This window comes from Xiphophorus hellerii, chromosome 13 (genome assembly GCF_003331165.1).
Source record: "Xiphophorus hellerii strain 12219 chromosome 13, Xiphophorus_hellerii-4.1, whole genome shotgun sequence".
NCBI classification, from domain to species: Eukaryota; Metazoa; Chordata; class Actinopteri; order Cyprinodontiformes; family Poeciliidae; genus Xiphophorus; species Xiphophorus hellerii.
Window position 1 is genome coordinate 15,401,222 of NC_045684.1, and position 20,672 is coordinate 15,421,893.

General features: G+C 38.4%; 1 protein-coding gene across 1 annotated transcript; it reads left to right on the forward strand.

Annotated features, from left to right (window-relative positions):
• Positions 1-258: 258 nt before the first annotated feature.
• mylipa (myosin regulatory light chain interacting protein a) lies at positions 259-14,929 on the forward strand. Its single transcript, XM_032581364.1, has 7 exons — positions 259-487; positions 2,245-2,435; positions 9,761-9,946; positions 11,119-11,316; positions 11,438-11,602; positions 12,088-12,511; positions 13,511-14,929. Exons 1-7 carry the CDS (start codon positions 401-403, stop codon positions 13,703-13,705), a joined length of 1,446 nt encoding a protein of 481 aa, XP_032437255.1. The 5' UTR covers positions 259-400; the 3' UTR covers positions 13,706-14,929.
• The last annotated feature ends 5,743 nt before the right edge of the window (positions 14,930-20,672 follow it).

Sequence of the window (20,672 nt, forward strand, 5' to 3'; positions counted from 1 at the left end):
GGCGTACGATGAAATGTCTAATTTATTAAGTTCAGGTGTGCAAAAATAAAAGCTCTCTGGTTGCATACAACCAACCCACCACAAGAGGACGCAGTGCCTCTCAAACAAGAGCTCAACTTGATCATCCAATTTGCGGATGTGACAACGCTTCCAATTGGTGAACAGAAGTTCAGTGACTTACAATAAACCGTCTGTGATTGGATGCCCTTCAAGAAGGCGGGACTACGGGGAGCATTTCATTGATATTTCCTACAGCTGGTAGAGGAAGATTAGCCACACTGAGAGAACTGAGAGAGGAAAGTGATGACGGCTTGATGTGGAGGGTTTCTAAAGAGGGCAAGAGAATTGTTTTGTTGGTTTAAAGCGTGGCGCACCAAAGACTACAAAATACAAAACCAAAATGCTCTGCCACGTTACTCGTCCGGACTCGGTGGTGATGGAAGTGGAAGTTGACGCGAAGGCGAACGGAGAAGACTGTCTTAATAAGGTTAGATTCCGAGTAAAATACCCATAAATGTTCAGATATATGTACGGAGACTATTTGTCTTTCTGTCTCTTTCACTATTTTTATTAGACAAATCACCGAAGCTGTTATTGTACCGGCACGCTTTAAGTTCTCCACTGTTTTTAAACTTTATTTTAATAATTTAATCGGCTATTTAAGAATGAAGCGTTCTTCTAAGAAGCCTGGAAGATTGCTTGTTTTCTGAATTTTCTGTATTTATTACAGCTACCGTAACAACAAATGTTAATTACGCTGCTGCTACAAAGACCAAGCGAAACTATTTTGTATTTACTTTGTAAATATTTACGTTGTAAATATTAGTTTCCGTGGGTATCTAAACACGTTAAAGCTTTAGTAAGACTTCCTGTATTGCCAGAAACAGATGGCTTAAGCAGAGGTTACTACAGGTCATTGTGTTTCATTGCGAGCTGCGCTCGGCACTTGAGCTTCACTCAACCTGAGGCTTTGTTGGTATAAATGTCTGCATGAAACAAAATGAGATCTCCACTGAAAATGAGTTGGGAACATCAACATGAATCTGTTGGTTTCCACCTTTGTCTCTAGTTTTAAAGGTAAACCTCAATATGTGCTGAAGCTATTCAACACTTGGTAACTTTGATTCCTGCATTAACTAATGATCAAATGGTTCATGTTATTTGTTAAACTGAGTTCGCTTTTACTGCTGCATGACTTCAGGAAAAGAATCAAGTCATTTTTCCTTATTTATCTTTAGTGTGTTCATCACTCTTGAGCTATCACATTTTGTCAAGTCTGCAATATTCAGTGCCCTTAGATTTCTGAACATGGCTTTCTAGACCCAGAATTATTCATATGTCTGACAAATTTTGACATAGTTGTTTTTATTTAACATTGAACTGTTTTGAAATCAATGGCTATCTTCTAAAAGCTCTATCCTTCTTGAAGGATATATTTTTCACAGTCGAGACTTGAACTAAAACTTTTTTTCTGTTAAAAGAACAAGCTTTGGGCTAAATTTAAGGAGTACTTTAAATCTATAAAAAATTTTTTGACTAACTATAAGATACAAGCAGCTTTTAAGCTCTTAATAAAAAGAAGGAACACGTATCAATCATGAGTCTGAATAAAAAAAACCCTACTTTTTTCTCCCTGCTTCTGTTGGTAGAGAGAGCCATGCAGAATTTCATATTTAACATTTAGTGCTCTTTGGCTTACTTGTTTTGGCCATAAGTATTGCAAAGTCTAGAAAAGCTGCACAGATTAAAATTCATTGTATCTAATGTTGTAAAGTTGGTGAGGGTAAAAATATAATGAATCACAAATCTGGCTCTTAATTTGATTATTTTTGAGGCCCATTGTGCTAAAGAAACTCCATTATGGGAACAGTAGTTTCAGTCATAACCCTACTAAAATAAAATTCCGGTCTTATTTTGTATGCAGGGCATATACCCAATTTGCTGAGGGCAACAAATGGGCATTATCTCTGCCTCCAGGCTTTCTAGAGATGTTCGCCAGTAGTTATGTAATAACACGACCATCCATGCTGCAGTTAAGGGTGGGATAGATTTGATGAGCCCCCATGAAAGGATTCAAGTTTGTGTTCCAGGTGTTGTAATCCCTTAGAAATAAACTCCCTGCCCATCTTCTCTTCTTGCCTATTTAATATTTCCTTTATGTTGTTTTGGTTGTTTGATTCTCTCTGTATTTTCTAGCCTAAATTTCCTTTTTTTTGAGACCCAGTTTCCTTTACCTCTCTGCAGGTTTGCAGAAAGTTGGGCATAATTGAAGTGGATTACTTCGGGCTGCAGTTTACCGGCAGCAAAGGAGAGAATTTGTGGCTGAATCTAAGGAACCGCATCTGCCAGCAGATGGATAACGTGACACCCTGTCGGCTGAGGCTGCGAGTCAAGTTTTTTGTGGAGCCCCATCTCATCCTACAGGAACAGACAAGGTACTTCTGATCATCTTTGTTGCGATATGAACATTCCTTACTGAAATGTCCAAATCATCTTGAATTTGTCACTTCAAAATTGAACTGAGATGCAAAAAAAAGTTTTTACTTGATGCAAGTTCCAAATAGTTTGAAACACAGCTGTACCTGATGAGACTAGCAATGTCGGGAGAACTGTGTGCTGAAAAACACAAACCAGATCACAACATGATCACTTTGTTTCCAACGCATTAGAAGTGCCCTTTAGTAACCTCTCCGTCAAGCCGGTTTGGGTTTACTATAGGTCATTCTGACAGAGCGCCAGCCTGGAAATGTGATCCAGCAGCTCTGGGGTTGTGTGTTGCTCTCTGCCCGTTCCCCAGGGACCATGTGGGCTCACTGGCAGCCAGGACTCCCATTGAGATTGAAAAAAAACTTTTTGTGGTCGTTTTTGTTTAAAAATAAAAGGTCTCCGTTTTAACTCCCTTTTTTAGACATATGGTTTTAAAAAAAAGACCAGTGTTAGACTTTTTCTCACACAGGTTTTGTTTTTACAGGAATGTCAGTGTTGCAGCTGTACCTCAATAATTGAGTTTATTTTTAATGTTTTTACTTTCATTAATTTTCTTACTAAACTACAAGGGACTCGAGATTAAAATGTCCCCTTACTAATTTCCTTGGCAAGATTAATTTGAACATGATTGTGATCTGAAAAGTAGCTATCTATGACAAGCCCACATCTTTCCTCATATTTTCTTTTTTTCCCCAAGTTCCTAATTGTGGTCCTTGCATCACTCTGTGTAGCCATTGACATATTCACCCCTGTTGCAGCATTGACTGTTGTTGTTATACATGCTTTTTTCCTACTTCTCCTCCTTAAGGATATCTAGTTTCCTCTTTGTGGTCGTATTTGTATCTGTTTGACACCTGCTGACTACTATGTCTCATTCACCTCACATTGTCTTTGTTTGCTCTGGCCCATATTTGGCAGTATATGAAGAGGGAGGAAGGGAAAGTGAGGGGGAAGGAGAGGACACTTGGCTGCCTGTGCTCTGACCTCCACTAGATTAGAAGTGGTTATCTTGACCACTGGTGTTGGCTGAGAGGAAGGGGGGGATGGATAATTGGGTTGTTAAAACAAAGACATGATAGTGATGCCAGTCACATGAAGGCAGTGCTCTTAATTTAAATGCATTAATGATTGGCAATTCTCAGCTATAATGTTTTGCAAGTCTGGTTCCAGTTGTGCACATTTATTAAGGTAATCAATTATAACTATAGATGCACATGCAAAAATTATACTTTTGTTTTTGGAAATGTGCTCAACTTGTGTGTCCAGTGGTTTTAAAGGCTTGTTGGGTGTGATTGCTGTTAGAGCTACAGATGTCACCTTTCACCCAGTTCGGTTGCAGTGCTTCTCTGCATGAGCTGGTCTGACGGCAGGATGAGTAGACATGACTCATCAGGAAGTAATACATTTGCTAGCCTGTAGGGGACTTAGAGTTTTGTGATATTGTGGGAAAATATTACCACTTCATGCTCATGACTGATATGAGTGGCATGCTCATTGTTCTCCCATATGTGCATGCACGGGAGTATAAAAAAACAAACATTGCTGCAGTTTATTGACGGAGCCAGTTTCATTGTGGAATGGGTGGTCATTACTGTTACACCCTTCTAATATGCCCGCTTGCGTAACCCTTCCCCATCATATAAAGCTGCTTATATAAGCAGCTGTGTGCTTTGCTGCCACGTAAAGCTCCACAGGTCACTTTAATGTGCAAGCAGTTGGCAGTTTTATTCTCTTAATTTAACATTTGGTTGAGTTTCTTGAGCTGGCAAACATGATGACGTAATGTTCATGGTATTGCCATTTTTTTTTATTGTGGAGCTGTTCATATGTATAGATTTTATTTTTCTGTATTGACAGTATAACCTGCCAAACTTTGCCTTTTTTTCTCCCTCTGTTGCCAGCATTAGGTCATATCCATCTGAGCTGGAAGCTTTCTGTGGCAGCTGTGACTCCCAAAATCCACTTTTTTTTTTTTTTTAACCCCTAAAGCTTTTCGCTTTAAGCTACTCTTTCTGTTCCATTCTTGAAGGCGTTATTTATAAATCTGTATTTTATGGTTGGCTTTGAGCACTTTTTTACAAAGGCAGTGCCTTTATCCTTACGGATTCCTTTTGTAAATTCATTTCAAACATGCAGCTGCTTTGTAGTTACCATGTTTGGTAACAGACATTAAAGGGGTTTTAACTAAGAAAAAAAAAAACAGTGATATAAAAATCTGATCATATAACTTCATTTCCTTTTCACTGGTTGAAGGGTACTGGCCCAGAACCTCACTGACCACCTCCATTATTTGCATCATTAAACTTTTACTATTGGCTGCTGAGCTTTATGTTAATCATTTTCCTTTCATTAGTGGTCACATTTAGCATTCTGATCATGCAATCACTAGACCCCTGAAAACCACATGTTTTTTGCTTTAGGCTTTGTAGCAAGGGCAAAGTAGTAACACAACTTGTTGACTTCACAAATTAAAATCATTTTACCTTGAAATAAAGTTAAAGTATTTTAGAACTGTCACAGGACAGTGTTTCTTCTGTTATATAACCTCAAACAAGCTAAAACTTATTCAGATGACTTGAAAACAACAATCTGTTCTTGTAAAAGTTTTTCTCCTCTGCTGGGTTTTGGTCTTATGACAGGTTATTAATCTGAGTAGAAATCTTTCTTGTATGTTTTTCTTTTTTTGTTGTTCTGATGTTGTCTCTAAGGAGACATGTCAGTTTGGGTCATGCAGGCACAATGCCGTTATGAGATTCTTGCATTGTAAGAAAATGCCACAAACTTACTTTCATGCAACAAATGTAACATGACTGCATTATATTGGAAATGGATTAGAAACTATTTTGCAGCTGTAAAAATATTAACATTATCAGTACCATAAACTTTAGTTTTTAGGAATGTTAAAGTAAAAGTAATTTTAGTAACGGCTTGTAAATTTGCATGCATTTTTTGCAGTATTGGTGCTTTGACAAAATAAGATTACTAAGCTGATGGTTTCCTCAGGTAGGTAGCATGCAACCTACTGCTTAAGTGACTGTCAACATCTTTTGTTAAACTGCATCTCTAAAGGTGGTTGGGAGGTACTGTTTTTCCAATGGGGAATAATTCCAAATTAGTTAGTATAAACTACTCTGTCCTGCTTTCAGACAGCTGAGAAAGCTGGAGTTTTGCATTATTCTTTGGTCCTAAAGCCACAGAAATCTAGCGTCATGTCTAAAAGTCTCTGGCATTGTTTTTAAATACTTTAATGGAAGTGAAGCATTTTCTAAATTTATCTCTTCAAAATCAATTGGTGTCAAACAAGCACGGTTTTATCAACTTATTTTTAAGTCTCAAAGTAATCAAATGTTTTCATTAGGTTTGAAAATGTTTCTAAATTCATCAGATTTCTTCAGCACTTTGCTAACCTACCTTTAGTTTTCATTATTCACTATTCTCCTGGATTGGGAGATGATAGTGGTATTTGTTCAACACCACAACTTGGAGTCCATGCTCACCTGCAATTATCGTTTTACTAGACTGGGTCCCAAGCAGTTTAGCCCACAAACTCTCTTTGTTTAATTGCTATGTGGTTTTCAGCTCAGTTTGTCAGTGCATATGTTAAAGTCGGTGCCTGGAATTAATGTGGCGCTGCTTTATGTTAAACTGTTCATTTACAAGTTTCTTCACAGTCCGCCCACAAGTTTTCCAGAAGATGTTGAGCCACGGTAACTATAGGTCATTGACTGAGAGTAACCTCGCTGCACATAGCTGCTGGCAAGTTATTTGACTAGCTCACAAACCACATTGTTGGGAGTCCAACCAGTGAGGTCGGAAACTCTAATGCTGATTGGCTGAATGTAGAGCAGTCTCTAAAGCTGTGGTGTTAAGTTTCAGTTTGTGGGGATGTTTTGTTCCTCTGTGTTAAACTGACTTTTTCAGTGTGACACTCGGTAGGCACAGAAAACAAGATGACTTTTATAGACTGGAACAGAGTTTTTAGGAACACTAAAGTAAAAATTATTTTAGTAAAAGTTTGTAAACCTGCACATATCTTTTGCAGTTTTACTGCTTTTCAAAAAGAAAGCTTACGAAGATTATAGTTTAGTAAGGAGTCTACTGCTTGAGTAACAGTACAGAGGAACATATTTTGTTGAGCGATGTCACATCCAAAAGACCATGCATTAAACTCGGTGCCTGCAATTAACGTGGCGCTACTTGAACTGGTTTTGACACAAGCCAAAGATTAGGTGTCCGCAACTCTCAAAATATTAAAGTATCTAAACTGTTGCATACCTTTTTGTAATTTTTAACAACCTCAAGTGTAATTCTGGCAAATGAATAATCCTCTTAAAACTTTAACTATGCATTATCTCTTTAAAGGATAGAACATAGTGCTGTAAGCAGTATAATACAGTAGAAGTAGGCCAGGAGACTTTGGTCTCTACAGACTTCCTGGTATTCAGCCTGTTGTGCTGCAGGTTGCATGGAGAATAAAGGCAATGTCTCTGTGTTAGAAGTACACATGTACATGTTTTTGTCTGAACATTGCTTCTTGATCTTGTAAATAAGGACTGAGCCATAAAGAGAAGAAACTTGGCTGCTGATAAACTCAAATTTGCATACAAGTTTAGTGGATGAGTCACTCATAATTTATAGGCGTGTTTTAACTTAATTGGAATGAATGTGATTAGAAAATAATTTTACAGACATGCATCCGCAAAACATAAAGGCTAGTGGCACAGAAATGTTTTGTCAGTCTTGTCTGGACCACATGTTGAAATTGACCATCAACATGTGTTGGAGTTGTAGACAGTGGACACTTCTTCAGTGCTCTTGTGTGTGACTGACCCTGACAGGTGCTGAGGCAGCCTGGTTCTGGCACAAGAAGCCGTGTAGTTGTCAGCTTAATGGAAGTCGATACGATTTAACTGGAGAAATTATGTAGCTATAACTCAACAGAACAACCACTCCTGGTATCCTAGTTCTTTTTTATTATTTTATCCTTTCCTTTGCAATCATGTTCATGCTTGTAAATCATAAAATATTTACATTATGGTCTGATGGATATACACTATCTATTCCAAGTGTATTTGGGATCAACACAATGTTTTCATAACACTCATGGGGAGTTTTGATGATGTGTAAAGCCAGTGATTTCTTAAAATGGCTCACTGTCTGTGGGTTAAGTTTCCTTGTATGTGTCCTGTTGTTTGTTCATGGTGCTCTGCTTCCTTCATATCGCATCTTGTTTTTTCATAGAAGCTAAACAGGAACAGCTATCAGTAGTAATCTCTGCAGCAGGGCATGTTGACCTGCTGTGCCACCTAAAGTTGATGTCCTCTTCCAAACAGTTATTGGCAATAAAAACAAGACTTGGACAATATTGTGAGCCATGGGCCCAACTGCCCATTTAAATGGGGATCTTAATGATGCAGAAGTAAAACAGTAAGCATAGTTAGTTGACTGCTTGTTTATCAGATAACAAACCTGTTCTTGCATAGTTCCCTGAAACGAAACCCTATTGTTCCACGACCAGTAGTAACCTTGCCAATCCCTGTGTGAACTACAGTAACCTCAGCGGCTTGCCCTGTAGTTACCTTTTTTTTTACCAGCAACCTGTTGTAAACTCCCAGTCAGGTTGGCCCTATTGTTTGCATCAGGCAGGTATCTCATGAGCGGCGCTCTATCACATGATGCCTGCTGGGCTTGATACAATGGAGTCCAGTGTTTGTGTGTTGGAGGGAATGGGATGTTTAACACCATATCAAAGCCCTGTTTGTTATGCCTGAGGCTAGTCAGCCGTGGGGGCTCGGTTGTTACAGTCTGGCTCTAGCACGGTTTGGTTTGTGCCGACATTGTTTGTGCGATTCTCTGCTGCTGTTGATGCTGCTTGGAAGCTCTGTGTGTTGGTTAAGGTGTGTCTTTGTTGCAATGTCAAACTGTACACGTTGCCTGTGTTTTTGTCACGAGGTGTGGGCTTGCTAATCTTGTAAAATGGTAAAGGAAATGATCAAAGAATTGTTCCTGTGAGATTCGCATGTTCTGAATCAAAAATTCAATGTGGGAAATGTTGGTTTTCTACTTCCTTTAAAAATCTTCAGGCACAGTATGACCTTATTTGTACAAATGAAAATGTTACAAAGCATATCATGCTTCAAAGAGACGTGCAGCCTGAGAGAGGGGGGCATCTCCTTTAGCTGAAAAATAAAGCAGTTATTTATTTTTCTGTTTCAGTAGACTGTCTACTGCAACAAGATGTAACAAGAAAATATTTAGCAATATGACACATGGGTTAAGTTTTTAAAGTAGAAGTCTGGTTGAGACAGGTTTATGATCTGCTTTAGGTCACTGTGACAATTTATCTGATTGATGGATGTGAGGCTACTTGAGGTCAGTTTTCCGTATGTTGTAAAGAGTGAGTCAGTCAGGGTGTTGCTCTCATTCACGTATTGCCTCCTGCAGGTGGAAGATGGAGTACTTCACGTCTTGTGGTTGAAAACAATGGAATGGCCCACTGTTTTCTCATAAAGGGGCTGTTTTTCCATCACTACTACAGAACATGCTGTTCTCATGAGTACTGAGCCCAAACTGTACCAGCTGTTCTGACCGCCAGTGATCTCGAATTGTGAATAAAAAACATATTTTTAACATGTTGTTTATAGCAGAATGAGACTAAGCAGCATCCCTTGGTCAATGCACAGGTACATAATCAAAAAGTAAACTAAAATGGCTTTAGTGTAATTTCTATAAATTTTGATTTGTAGCCTGTAGCTAAAGATTCAGTTTATCATTGAGGTTTGCTGCTTACACAATCATATGGAAGATTCCTCTGTGCCAAACTGAATTAACGCTGCAGTTCATGAAAGTGGAACCTGCCCATATATTGACAGCATGCACTATAGACTTCTGTATTTCATTAGATACAGAAGTCTAAATAAGGGGACTTATTTCCCCTTATTTCACCTCATGGTGAAATAAGTCACCATGAGGGGAGGGTGGGTGTTTTTGCAGTATTTTATTCCTTCCCTCAAATGTACAACTTGCATTCCATAACGGTTCAGCCAGAGCGGCCGCACTATCTAAAAATGCCATTTTAAAGAAGTGAAACTAGGGAAAGTATTTTGCTTCTTGGCATGTCATCCTAACCATGCTGTGGAGCATTTGTGGAAGTAGGTTGTGAAGTGAAACTGAACCATTAATTGTGTAGAGCTATAAATGTCAATTTATGACGCAAGACTAGCACATGGATAGCATGCAAGTTCACATTCTCCATGATTTTTGTCTTCCACAGACATCTATTCTTCATGCATGTGAAAGAAGACCTCCACAATGGACACCTTCGCATGTGCTCTGAGCAGGCGGAGGAGCTAAGCGCTCTGCTAGCGCAAGCAGAGTTTGGGGACTACAACCAAAACACGGCCCAGTACTGGTATTCAGAGCTGTGTGGAGAGGAGCCCGACACCGCCACCATCAACAGGTACAACACACTCAACGTTGTCTGACAAACTTAATGCAATCCAACTCTAAATTCATGAAGACATGCTGAAATCTAGGTAGTAAAAGCAATATGCTATTATGACAATATAACCAATAGTATGAGCTGAGTTAAGGATCTTTACTCCTTTTTTGTAAAATGCAAATGATCATAACCATGAAAAGATATTTGGAAGAAATGCATCTGCCTCTTACTGTATCAATTCTTAGTCTGTAAAAGGTTTGATTCAAATGGTGAATGAATTGTGTAATTTTGCAATAGGAAAAGGAGATATCTAGAGATGATAATAATAAACACTCAGCCACATGGTCTCTATAAAAAAAAAACATTCAGGGCTTTGAACAAACACAGCAGCTGACAAGAGATCAGATGACGTTTATTTGCAGATCACCCCTGGCAATTTTTTCTACTGCACATTTTCTCCATTAAACTGGCGTGACTGTATTGTAATACTGTTTTTTTAAACTTGGTGAAAAGGGAATTCATGTTTTCCATCAGAAACAAGTTGTTGTACAAGAGTCAAATGTACTTCCCTCAGCAGTTGTCCCTCCAGCTATATCCATTGTGTTTTTGCAGACTACAGTATCTCTTTTGTATTTGCAGCTTTTAAAGGGCCTGAATCAACTGACATTGCTCTGCTTTACTGCTAAATTTATCCTGACATTTATCTGCACAATTCATAGCATTCATCTCACTGAACTTACAGAATAGTTGTTTTAAATGCTGATACTCCACCAATTGGTCAAAGCTGCATCATTAATGTCTAACTTCAAAGGACTCACAGAATGAAAAACACTTAACCACAGCCCTGCGGAAAATTCATCCATTAGATGTTCTGATTTTTATCAAAGCACCAATAAATTGTAATTGCAGTAAAATCTAACTTATTGTGCCTCTATAATAATGTGATAGACTTGAGCAAGCACAAAATTTAGTAGAAATACAGACTATGAGGAACATTAAACCGTAGTAAATTAATATTAGCTCAATAAGTTTAAATATCGACTGCAGTCAGTTGCTTAATAAAAACATTTGTGTGTTTGAACACTCATCAGACTCATACATTCATCAGGCTAGTCTTGTTTTACCTGTTTGCGTAATTAAAGTACAGCCAACTTTTTTTCTCACCACTCTGCACCTTGTTTCTGCTGCAGCATTATCTCCAGACACAAAGCTTTGGAGGGTTTAAGCCAGACCTCAGTGGAGTACCAGGCCTTGCAGCTCATTTCTGCTCTGGAGCATTACGGCGTGGAGTGGCACTGGGCGCGTGACGCAAATGGTCAGCGGCTGGCTATCGGAGTGGGGCCAGAAGGGATTGCCATCTGTAAGGAGGATTTCAGCTTAGTTAACAGGTATGTTCTGCCATAATAGTTTAATATTATTGGATTTACCTCCTTAATATCCAACATTTTTGAACATAAATGTCACTTCTAACATTGCCTACTTTAATAACTTCTTGCATTCTTGTCTTAGAGTAAGCTACCCCATCATCCAGATCGCCACTCAGTCGGGGAAAAGTGTCTACTTGACTGTAACAAAGGACACAAATGACAGCGTGGTTCTTTTATTCAAACTGATCAGTAACCGGGCAGCAAGCGGACTGTACCGAGCCATCACAGAGACGCATGCCTTCTACAGGTGAGAGGAGCTCAACCGTTAACTATCTAACCCCAGTCTGTGCTGTAAAGACATAGTGATGAATTTACATTTGATAAATGTACTGTACCAAAAGCAGTTTTGCTCATGAAAGATGAGCCCTGACTTAACTGTGTTTGTGATGAGCCAAGAAAACATTCTGAGTTTCTGTAAAATAAATGTTGAACCCTGCTGATCTGAGGATTGATGCTTGTATAGATGTTTGTGAGCAGTCTGTTGGTCATCCATCTGCAGAATTGAAGATTATTTACTTAAGGCCAGTAGATCTAAGCAATGGTGGTAAACACCTGAAACTTGCTCTGAGCACCCAGTGTCCATATGTTAATTAAAATTAGAGCATTGGAAATGCATCAAGTGACAAATATAAATATTTGGAATTCCATTTTTGGAATCCAAACTAGTTTTGAGTTATGATGGTCAAAAACTCTTTCCAGAAAATATTAATCATGTTTTGTTTTATTTTTCAGGTGTGATACAGTTACCAATGCCGTGATGATGCAGTACAGCAGAGATTTTAAGGGTCACTTGGCTTCCCTATTCCTCAACGAAAACATCAACGTGGGCAAGAAGTATGTCTTTGACATCAGACGAACCTCCAAGGAAGTGTACGACCACGCTCGCCGTGCTCTGTACAACGCTGGCGTTGCGGACTTGGTGTCTCGCTCAGAGAGTGGAGAGCGCTCCTCTCCCTCTCAATCCCCAAGCAGGGCCAGCCAGCGGGACAAAGGACTGGACTGCAACAGTTGCGAGCAGAGCCGGGCCCTGCAGGAACGGCTGCAGAAACTCAAAGAAGCTCTGCTGTGCATGGTGTGCTGCGAGGAGGAGATTGATGCAGCGTTCTGTCCCTGCGGCCACATGGTGTGCTGCCAGAACTGCGCAAATCAGCTGCAGGTGAGACTGCTTTCCACGCTTGGAGAAAATGTTTACAAACTTTACGTAGTCATTTGTATGTTTACCCTTGGATGCTTTTAATTTGAAAGCTAAGCTCGGCTTGTTTTGACTTAATTCAAGTCATATTCCTTATGTGATCTTGCAATTTCCCTAAAAGAATCTAATTATGCTTCAGCTCCCTGGTCTTATCCTTTTATGGTGCTTTTAACAACATCCAGAGGCTTGCTTAAACTCTGACAACCTGATTGTCCCCTCTTTTAATCAGCTAAAAGTGCCCGTCTATTTGAAGGCAGATTTTGCGTGAGCGTGTGTGAGAGAGTTTGTCTTGTAAAGGGATTACAGCAGCAAGGCAAATCTCTTCACCATTAGCTGAGCTGGAAAACGTCACCCAGCTACTAAAGGGGTGAATGAGTTGGTCACAGGAAGAAGTTTTAATTTAAAAAAATATATATATATTTACCTATTCTAATATTGGGACCTGAGCAGTTTAGCTTTGCTGTAATACTTTAACCACCTGTCCTGCCATTGCAGCCAAAAATCCTTTGAGGTCATCAGCTTTGCATATCTAGATTCTGAAAATTTTGTCTGTTCTCTGCAAAGAGGCACAAGCTCAGCCAGATTGAAAGGAGAGCATCGCTACACTGCAATTTAAGTCTTGCTATAGATTCTCAAAGCAATTCCATCTGAAATTTGACTGAGCCGTTTAGATACATGAATATTCTTTGATCTTAACCTGGTGTCTGCTGTAATCCTCAAAACGATGTCCTGCATATCTTAATGTTCCCTCTGTTCTTTCTTAATTTGTGCCAAATATGAGTCCTTCCCAGAACAGCTACATTAAACAAGATTAAATTACATCCAGGTTGAATTGACTGACTTCTGAAGTCTGACTGCATTAAAGTTTGTGATTGAAATGTGAAGGATATGAATACTTCTGTAAGCCACTGTAACTGAATGGCTGGGGCTTTTACTCAAAAGCTGCTCTGTCTTCTCCCTCAGCTGTGTCCTGTGTGCCGGTCAGACGTGGAGCACGTGCAGCACGTCTACCTGCCCACCTGCACCAGCCTCCTCAGCCTGACGCTGAATGACAACCACCAGCACCGCAGCAGCATTCCCACTCCCATCCACAGAGACACGGACTCCCCTCACAGCTGCTCCACCACGGAGTACGAACACAAGCTCTACCATACGTAAAGACTTTAGAAACCCACCAAAACTCCACTATGAACACTTTAAAACCCCACCAGCAGAGTTTCACAAAGAAGAAACATTTCTGATGATATAATACTCCACACCCTTGGATTACTCCTTGCTTCTTTTTTTTTCTTAATTTTTTTCCAGAGTATTGTTTGCTGTGTGTCATTCTGTGAAACGCCATTTACACACCATAGATTTTTTTTTTTTCTTTTTTTGTCATTTTGATTTTAGTAAATTATGGGATCAGTTGACCTGATGCTGAAATATAATCCTTGAATATTTGGTTGCTTTCTACTGCATTTCTTTGCTCATGGCTCCATAAGGCAATGATTGTTTAGAGGAGCTAACCATGGTGGAATTTTATTTGTAAGTTATATTTTTACGTTTGACATTTTAAAACTCTTGTTTTACTTCATGAATTGAATAGTAGGGTTTAGGAGAGCATATTTCAGTTCATCTTTATTTCTCATGTCCTGTTTTATTTTCCATGCCAATGAGAGGCTCATTTAGACTAAGCAGTCCTGCTGCCAAATATAGCTCTGGATACTAATTGGATACAAGAGGAAGCAAGACTTGTCCTCGTACTCTTGTCCTTGCTCGCCAACACTCCCTAAACACTCCCATGTAACTACAAAACTGGTCTTAATTATGGAGTAAAACATTAATGCTGGTTCTTACAGATTCTAAAGTTGGCACAAAGCAGGAACTGCTTCCTTTAACTGGCCTCTGCTATAAATTTCTTCTCTGGGTTTTATTTGTTCTCTTGGACAGTTTTAAAGGGTACTAGGAGATGTATGTGCAATACTTGCTTGCTTTCTGCCAAGCTTTTCATCCTCAGTTTTTTTTAATTATTTTATTTTATTTTTTTTAATTTAAATTCAAAGAATATTTAAAACAAAAAGGCTTTGCCACTTTACTAAAGTTTTGATGTCGGGGAGGTTTGTCTCTAATGTAGCAGCAACCTTTTAATACAAATCTTCCTCAGACATGCATTTCTTATAAAGGAAAACTTGGTTCCTTTTAATGCTGACAAGGTTGAGCTCAGTTATTTCAGGGGAAGGCCTTTTATTATTTTCTTCCTCGCGTTAAGTAGAGATTTGTTTCTGTTTTCTGAAGCAAATACCACAGTTCTGTGAATTAACTCTTAATGTGAAAGGCTTTTTACATTATGTTGCTTTTAACTGAAAGTATTAATAAAATTCTTTTTTTTAAGAAAACTCATTTGTATCAAGGTCTGTCATTTTTGCAGGATAGGATCTGAATTTATTTATTTTTTTCTTTGTGGAAGGATCTGTGGTAATCTCTAAAAAAAAAATAAATAAAAAGTTTTTGTAACTGAACTCAGTATAGCTAATTATGAAAACTCCCTTGTTTTTTTGATGTCATTTACAGCATTGGTGCCTAAAGTCGGTCCTCAAGGGCCGGCATCCTGCATGTTTTAGTTCTCTCCCTGGTTTAACGCACCTGAATGAAATGATGGCTCATTAGAAGGCCTAAGAAGAACATTGACATGCTGAAAAGGTTGTTATTACCAGCAGGAAGAGAACCAAAACATGCAGGGTGCCGGCCCTCGAGGACCGACTTCGGGCACCGCTGATTTACAGAATAATATGCAAGTATTGACTCAAATGCTCTACCATCTGGTTTGTAACAAATGTTTCTTTAAGAACATCAATCTCTACCCATATTCCTCTTAATTGGCCATCATAATACACTTGCCTAAAAGTTTTATTGCTCATTTTATTATACAAAACTCTCCTTGGTCTGTCCATACCTCGTGACAACTATTGGATACATCTTTCATTGGCAAAATCCCTGCAACCTCGTTGGGTTTAGCATGTCAATCTACTGCTTATGACTGTCAATGACTGTCTGGAATGACTTGAAGAAAACAAAAAACTCAATATCTCCCAAGTCAAATATATTAATGATCCATAATTTACATTATGAATCATTTTAACCATCTTATTATTTTTTTGACTACCAACATCTTAGCAATTGGAGTTTCCCATGTTCAGACATATTTGGTATTTTTTTTAAATTATCACAAAAAAAAGAAAAAATAAAGAACACTAATCTGGATATCTCATATTTTCCATTTTTCTTCAGCACCATGTGTACATTGCACAACATATGGCCATTTGTCACTTTAGGCTGCTGAAGGTGAAGGAATCTGATCATGGGTCCAGAAAGAGCTCAGTGTTGATTAGGATTAACAGCCATATCAGACTGTGATGTAAATCAGTGGAAGAGTCGAGTATTGATTCGTCTTTACCTCACTTTGCATCCTCTCTGTCCATGACCTTCTGTGTGGGTGTACCTCTTTTCATTCCCCTCTTACTCTTTTCAGAGATCATTGGTATTGAGCAAAATCCAAGGACACTAATAAGAACTGAGAGGGTTATATTTATTAGAAAGAGCTCTGTGATTTCTAATTAGTCATGCAGAATTAGAACTGCCATATCTTATGTGGTTATATGAAAACACAACAGGTGGAAGTTCTGTGAGGGCCTCAGAGGTTTGCTAGAGAACATTAATAAACAAGCAGCATCATGGAGACCAAAGGACACACGATGCAGGCTGGGGATAAAGCTGTGAAGTTTAAAGCAGAAAGTCCTGACCTAAATCTAACAAAATCTCGGACAAAACTGGAAAATTGATCACTGGTTTTCTCCATTCAATCTGACTGAGAGTGTGTAATTTGCAAAGTACAATCTGCAATGTCTTATTTTAAACACGTGTCGTTCTCCTTCCAGTTTAAAATGATGCAGTATTTTTGTTGCTCTATCATATACAATCTCAGCAAAATACATTAAAATTGATACATGTCGGGGGCGCTGCGGTGGTGCAGGGGTAAAGACAACCCAGTATGGAGGCCCTACTACTCGATGTCATTGTTAGAGATTTGAGTCCCAGCCTGATGACCTTTAACCCATCTCTTTCCCCTCTCTCATGACCCGCCTTGCTTTCTAACCACTCTCAAATAAAGACCACTAGAGTTGAAAACAAATTGCAAAATGTTGTTTCCAATAAATTCCAGGATGTCAAAATCTTTGAAGGGCACTGTATAACAACTTTACAAAAATGTAAGTTTCCCGTGCTTTTTAAAAATAAATGCCTTAAGTCCCAAACGATTTTTGCTTTGATTGAAATAGCTTTTGTTCCAGACAGAAAACTACTAAGACCTGAATTGTCCTACAAGTTTTGGGTCAGCAAAACTTGACCCAACATCAGTGGACAGGACCAAACTATATATTTAGCATCCATTGATTTATTGTTCCACTCTGACCCACCCCACTGACACATAGCTTCTAAACTAATTTGAGTAATAGGAGGGAAGACCTTAGGGAAAACCTCTTAGAGGAAAACACATAAAAATGAATGTGTAGCAGAAATCAGAGATGGATTGCATCCTCCACATACAGTTTTAAGATGATGAAAATTCCTATAACAAGAATTTCCAACAAGTGACATGAAGCTCACACAATGAAATAAGAATGCCTTATAGAAGCTAAATTTATGCATTTATTTCTATAGTGATACATTTCAAGTATTAACAAATGCTGCACATTAATGCGCTAGGATCCTTTGCAATACCTTGGTAATTTGAATTTGATTCCATTAAGCAATGATGGATTAAAAAATTGTTGAATTCAGATCCAACAATAAATTTAAAAAAAAACAAACAACTATATAACATAACACAAAATCATCAAATTACATTAAGAGAAATTGGTAGTCATTCATAACAACACAGGTGGCCTTTTTAAAGAAGCTCATTTAGTTTTAGTGTAAAATGATGTGAGTCAGTTCAGTTTCAGTTTGACATAAAGGAACTTCATATTATCATCAGTAAAAATTTAATTCCATGGATAATCAGTTTCCATGGAAAGTGATCTCTGTTTCAAAAAAAAATAGTACGGATAGGGTTCAGTCTGAACTTTTATTATCATTTAATATAATTTCCTGTTCTTCAGAAATTTCTGAACCAAAACTAAAGTTGAGGATGACTTCCTGTATGAAAAACACAGGAAGAAGCACTGAGAGGATATGATCTAAAGCTGGCAGCAGACTATGACTCTGACAAAGGAAAAGCTTTTCTGTAGACAAATGATCTGCTGGGAACATTTCAGTTATTAAACACTAAACTAAATGTCATAACAAATCTATATTGGATGGTTTGTACCTTTTGCGGCCTGCTTCATATGTTTCCTTTGAGTCCATTAGCAGAGATACTTTCTTCTTAATGTTTACCAGCTTTTGCTGTTAAACAATTTGCATTTGCGTCCAGAAGGAAACATTCTAGCCAAATCAGCTTAAATAATACCTAATGTCAGAATCCAGTCACCGAAACTGAAAGCAACTTTTGTGGTTGTGCACAATCTTTAATTACAAAAAACATCTCGGGAAACAACGCATTTTCTAAGTTCCACCATTTTGACAGAAGTTTTATAACTGCAAAGCTGCAAGACTTGAACATTTTTACTTTGTTGTTTTACGTGAAATTAAAAAGATAGAATTGACAGAACGGTTCTGAGAGTCACTGTGAAGAAAGGTGACTTCAGTTTTAGACTATCTGTAGAGCTCACTAAAACTCTGAAGTGTTTGAAGCACAAAGGGAAAAAAAAAACAATATAAAAATATTCTTTAATCATTAATAGTTGATTTTACCTCAGTATGTACTTTACACCGTGTTAAACTTTGATCTAGATCTCTTAATCCAGGTATGTCCAAAGTCCGGCCCGGGGGCCAATCACGGCCCGCGGTCAGATTTCATACGGCCCGCAGCTTCGGTCTTATAATGTATTATTTATGGCCCGCCTGCACTGTGAAACAGAATAAATAAATCATAAAACTTGAAACTGTAATTCCTCCTTTCACCAAATGGTGGCAGCACCACTTTAATACTATCAGTCTCTGCCTCGGTGCAGCGAACCCCTCTCCACTCATTTCTGCCATGGCCACTGCAAAGAAAACGAGGAAAGTTTACAGTGAGGGCCGCCGCTTTCAAGAGAGATGGGAATTACAATACTTCTTTTCTGAAAATCAAGGCAATTATGCTTGTCTAATTTGTAATGAGACGGTTGCCTTGTTTAAGGATTTTGACGTAAAGAGACACTACCAGACTAAACATGCCAACACATACAACAAGCTAACAGGGAGTGACCGTGCTGAAAAACTGAAGCAGCTCCAAGCTGCACTGGCATCACAACAGCGATTTCTTTAGGCCTGAGTCAAAAGAAAATACCACCAAAGCAAGCTACGATGTTAATGTCAATAGCTAAACATGGCAAACCTTTTACTGAAGATACATTTATCAAAACTGTGTTATGAAAATGGTGGAGAACATTTGCCCTGAGAAGAAGCAAGAATTTGCAAATGTTTGCCTGGCACGTAACAGTGTGGCACTGAGAGTTGAGGACATAAAACTGAGTGTTTTGAACGGTGACGTCTGTCACTATCAGCAGTGAAAAGTCAAAAGAACATTTATGCACTTGGGTTTATGGCACTTATTTTTATTAAACTCTTGAGTAAGATTTGGTTATGAACCTGTAGATGTGATACAAACTATTACTTTCTGAAAGATATTGTAAATGACAAGAGCAAAATTCACTTGTTTTAAGATTTAATAATAACAGACAACTTTGCGTTACTCATAACTCCTGTTTAAAATGTTCTTGAGGCAAAGATATTTTTAAACTCATGTAAATTTAAGGTATTTCATACAGTTTGTTCAATGTTATCTGACTCTCCAGATATGAAAGAAAAGCAGAATTTGTGTTTTTAGAGTTGTTCTCATCTGCCTGAGTGGCTTATATTTGGTTATTTTGTCATTTGAAAAATAAAGATAATTGTGACAATGAAAATTGTTTTATAACAGTGTGTATTTGCATGACACTTTTGTAGTTAAAAAATGTCCGAACAAACTATTGGCCCCCGCGCATCTTGACTTTATCAAATCTGGCCCTCTTTGCAAAAAGTTTGGACACCCCTGTCTTAATCTCACATTACCCTCTGAATGAATTATGTGGATCATAAACCTGATGGATAAAGAACATTCCTCGCCCTCTTCATTTGAGCCACTTCAAGAAAAAGCAAATAAAATTTTTAAGTCTTTATCATTTTAAGTCATGCCAAGAAAAAGAACATCAAAGATACTCGCCCTCCCACTGCCATGTGGTTTTCCCATCTGCTGGTCCCAGTGACACAGACAAGGGATACACACCTTCTCCGAATGTCTCTGAAATAAATTTCCTCAGTGCAATAGGGCCCACTTCCAAACAGCATTGTCAGCTGGTAGCTGAACATGGGATGAAACGGGGTGAGACAGCCCACTCTGGCTCTGGGAGGGTTGATGAATGTACGCATCTGCCTTCTCTGGAGTTATGGACAGCTGTAGGAACACAGAGACTGGAAGTAAGAGCAAAACCAGCATATGTCCTGTCATGTGAATATGCAATTGAAATATGCTGTAAAAACACACATTACATTTTTCCTCACTGTCTGACATGAACTAAGATCTTGTTTGCTTAATGTCTGAATAATATAATAAAGGGATTTTATCTTTAAATCAGAAAATTGGATACATTTGGAATACATCTTACAAAAAGAAAATCCAGATGACAATCGTACACTTCTGATAGGTGAAGACAAAATAACAGATAAAAATAAACCAAGATATCTAGATATCTGCTTCATCAGTGGTTGAAATTTTCAGATATTTGAAGGTGCCAGAATTATCAGCCAAACAATTATAAACAACAAAACATGGGAATGTCTGTCCTGAAGGAGGCAGGTTCTTAGTTCAGGATGAGGATTTTGTGTGTGAAATGTGCAAATCAGCCTCTGAAGAAAAAAAAAAAAAAAAACTTGGCAAAATGCTGATGAAGCTGGTTGGAGTCCCTTCATATCCACAGTGATAAACGTCCTGGATTCACATGGGTGAAAGGCTGCTTAGTCAGGA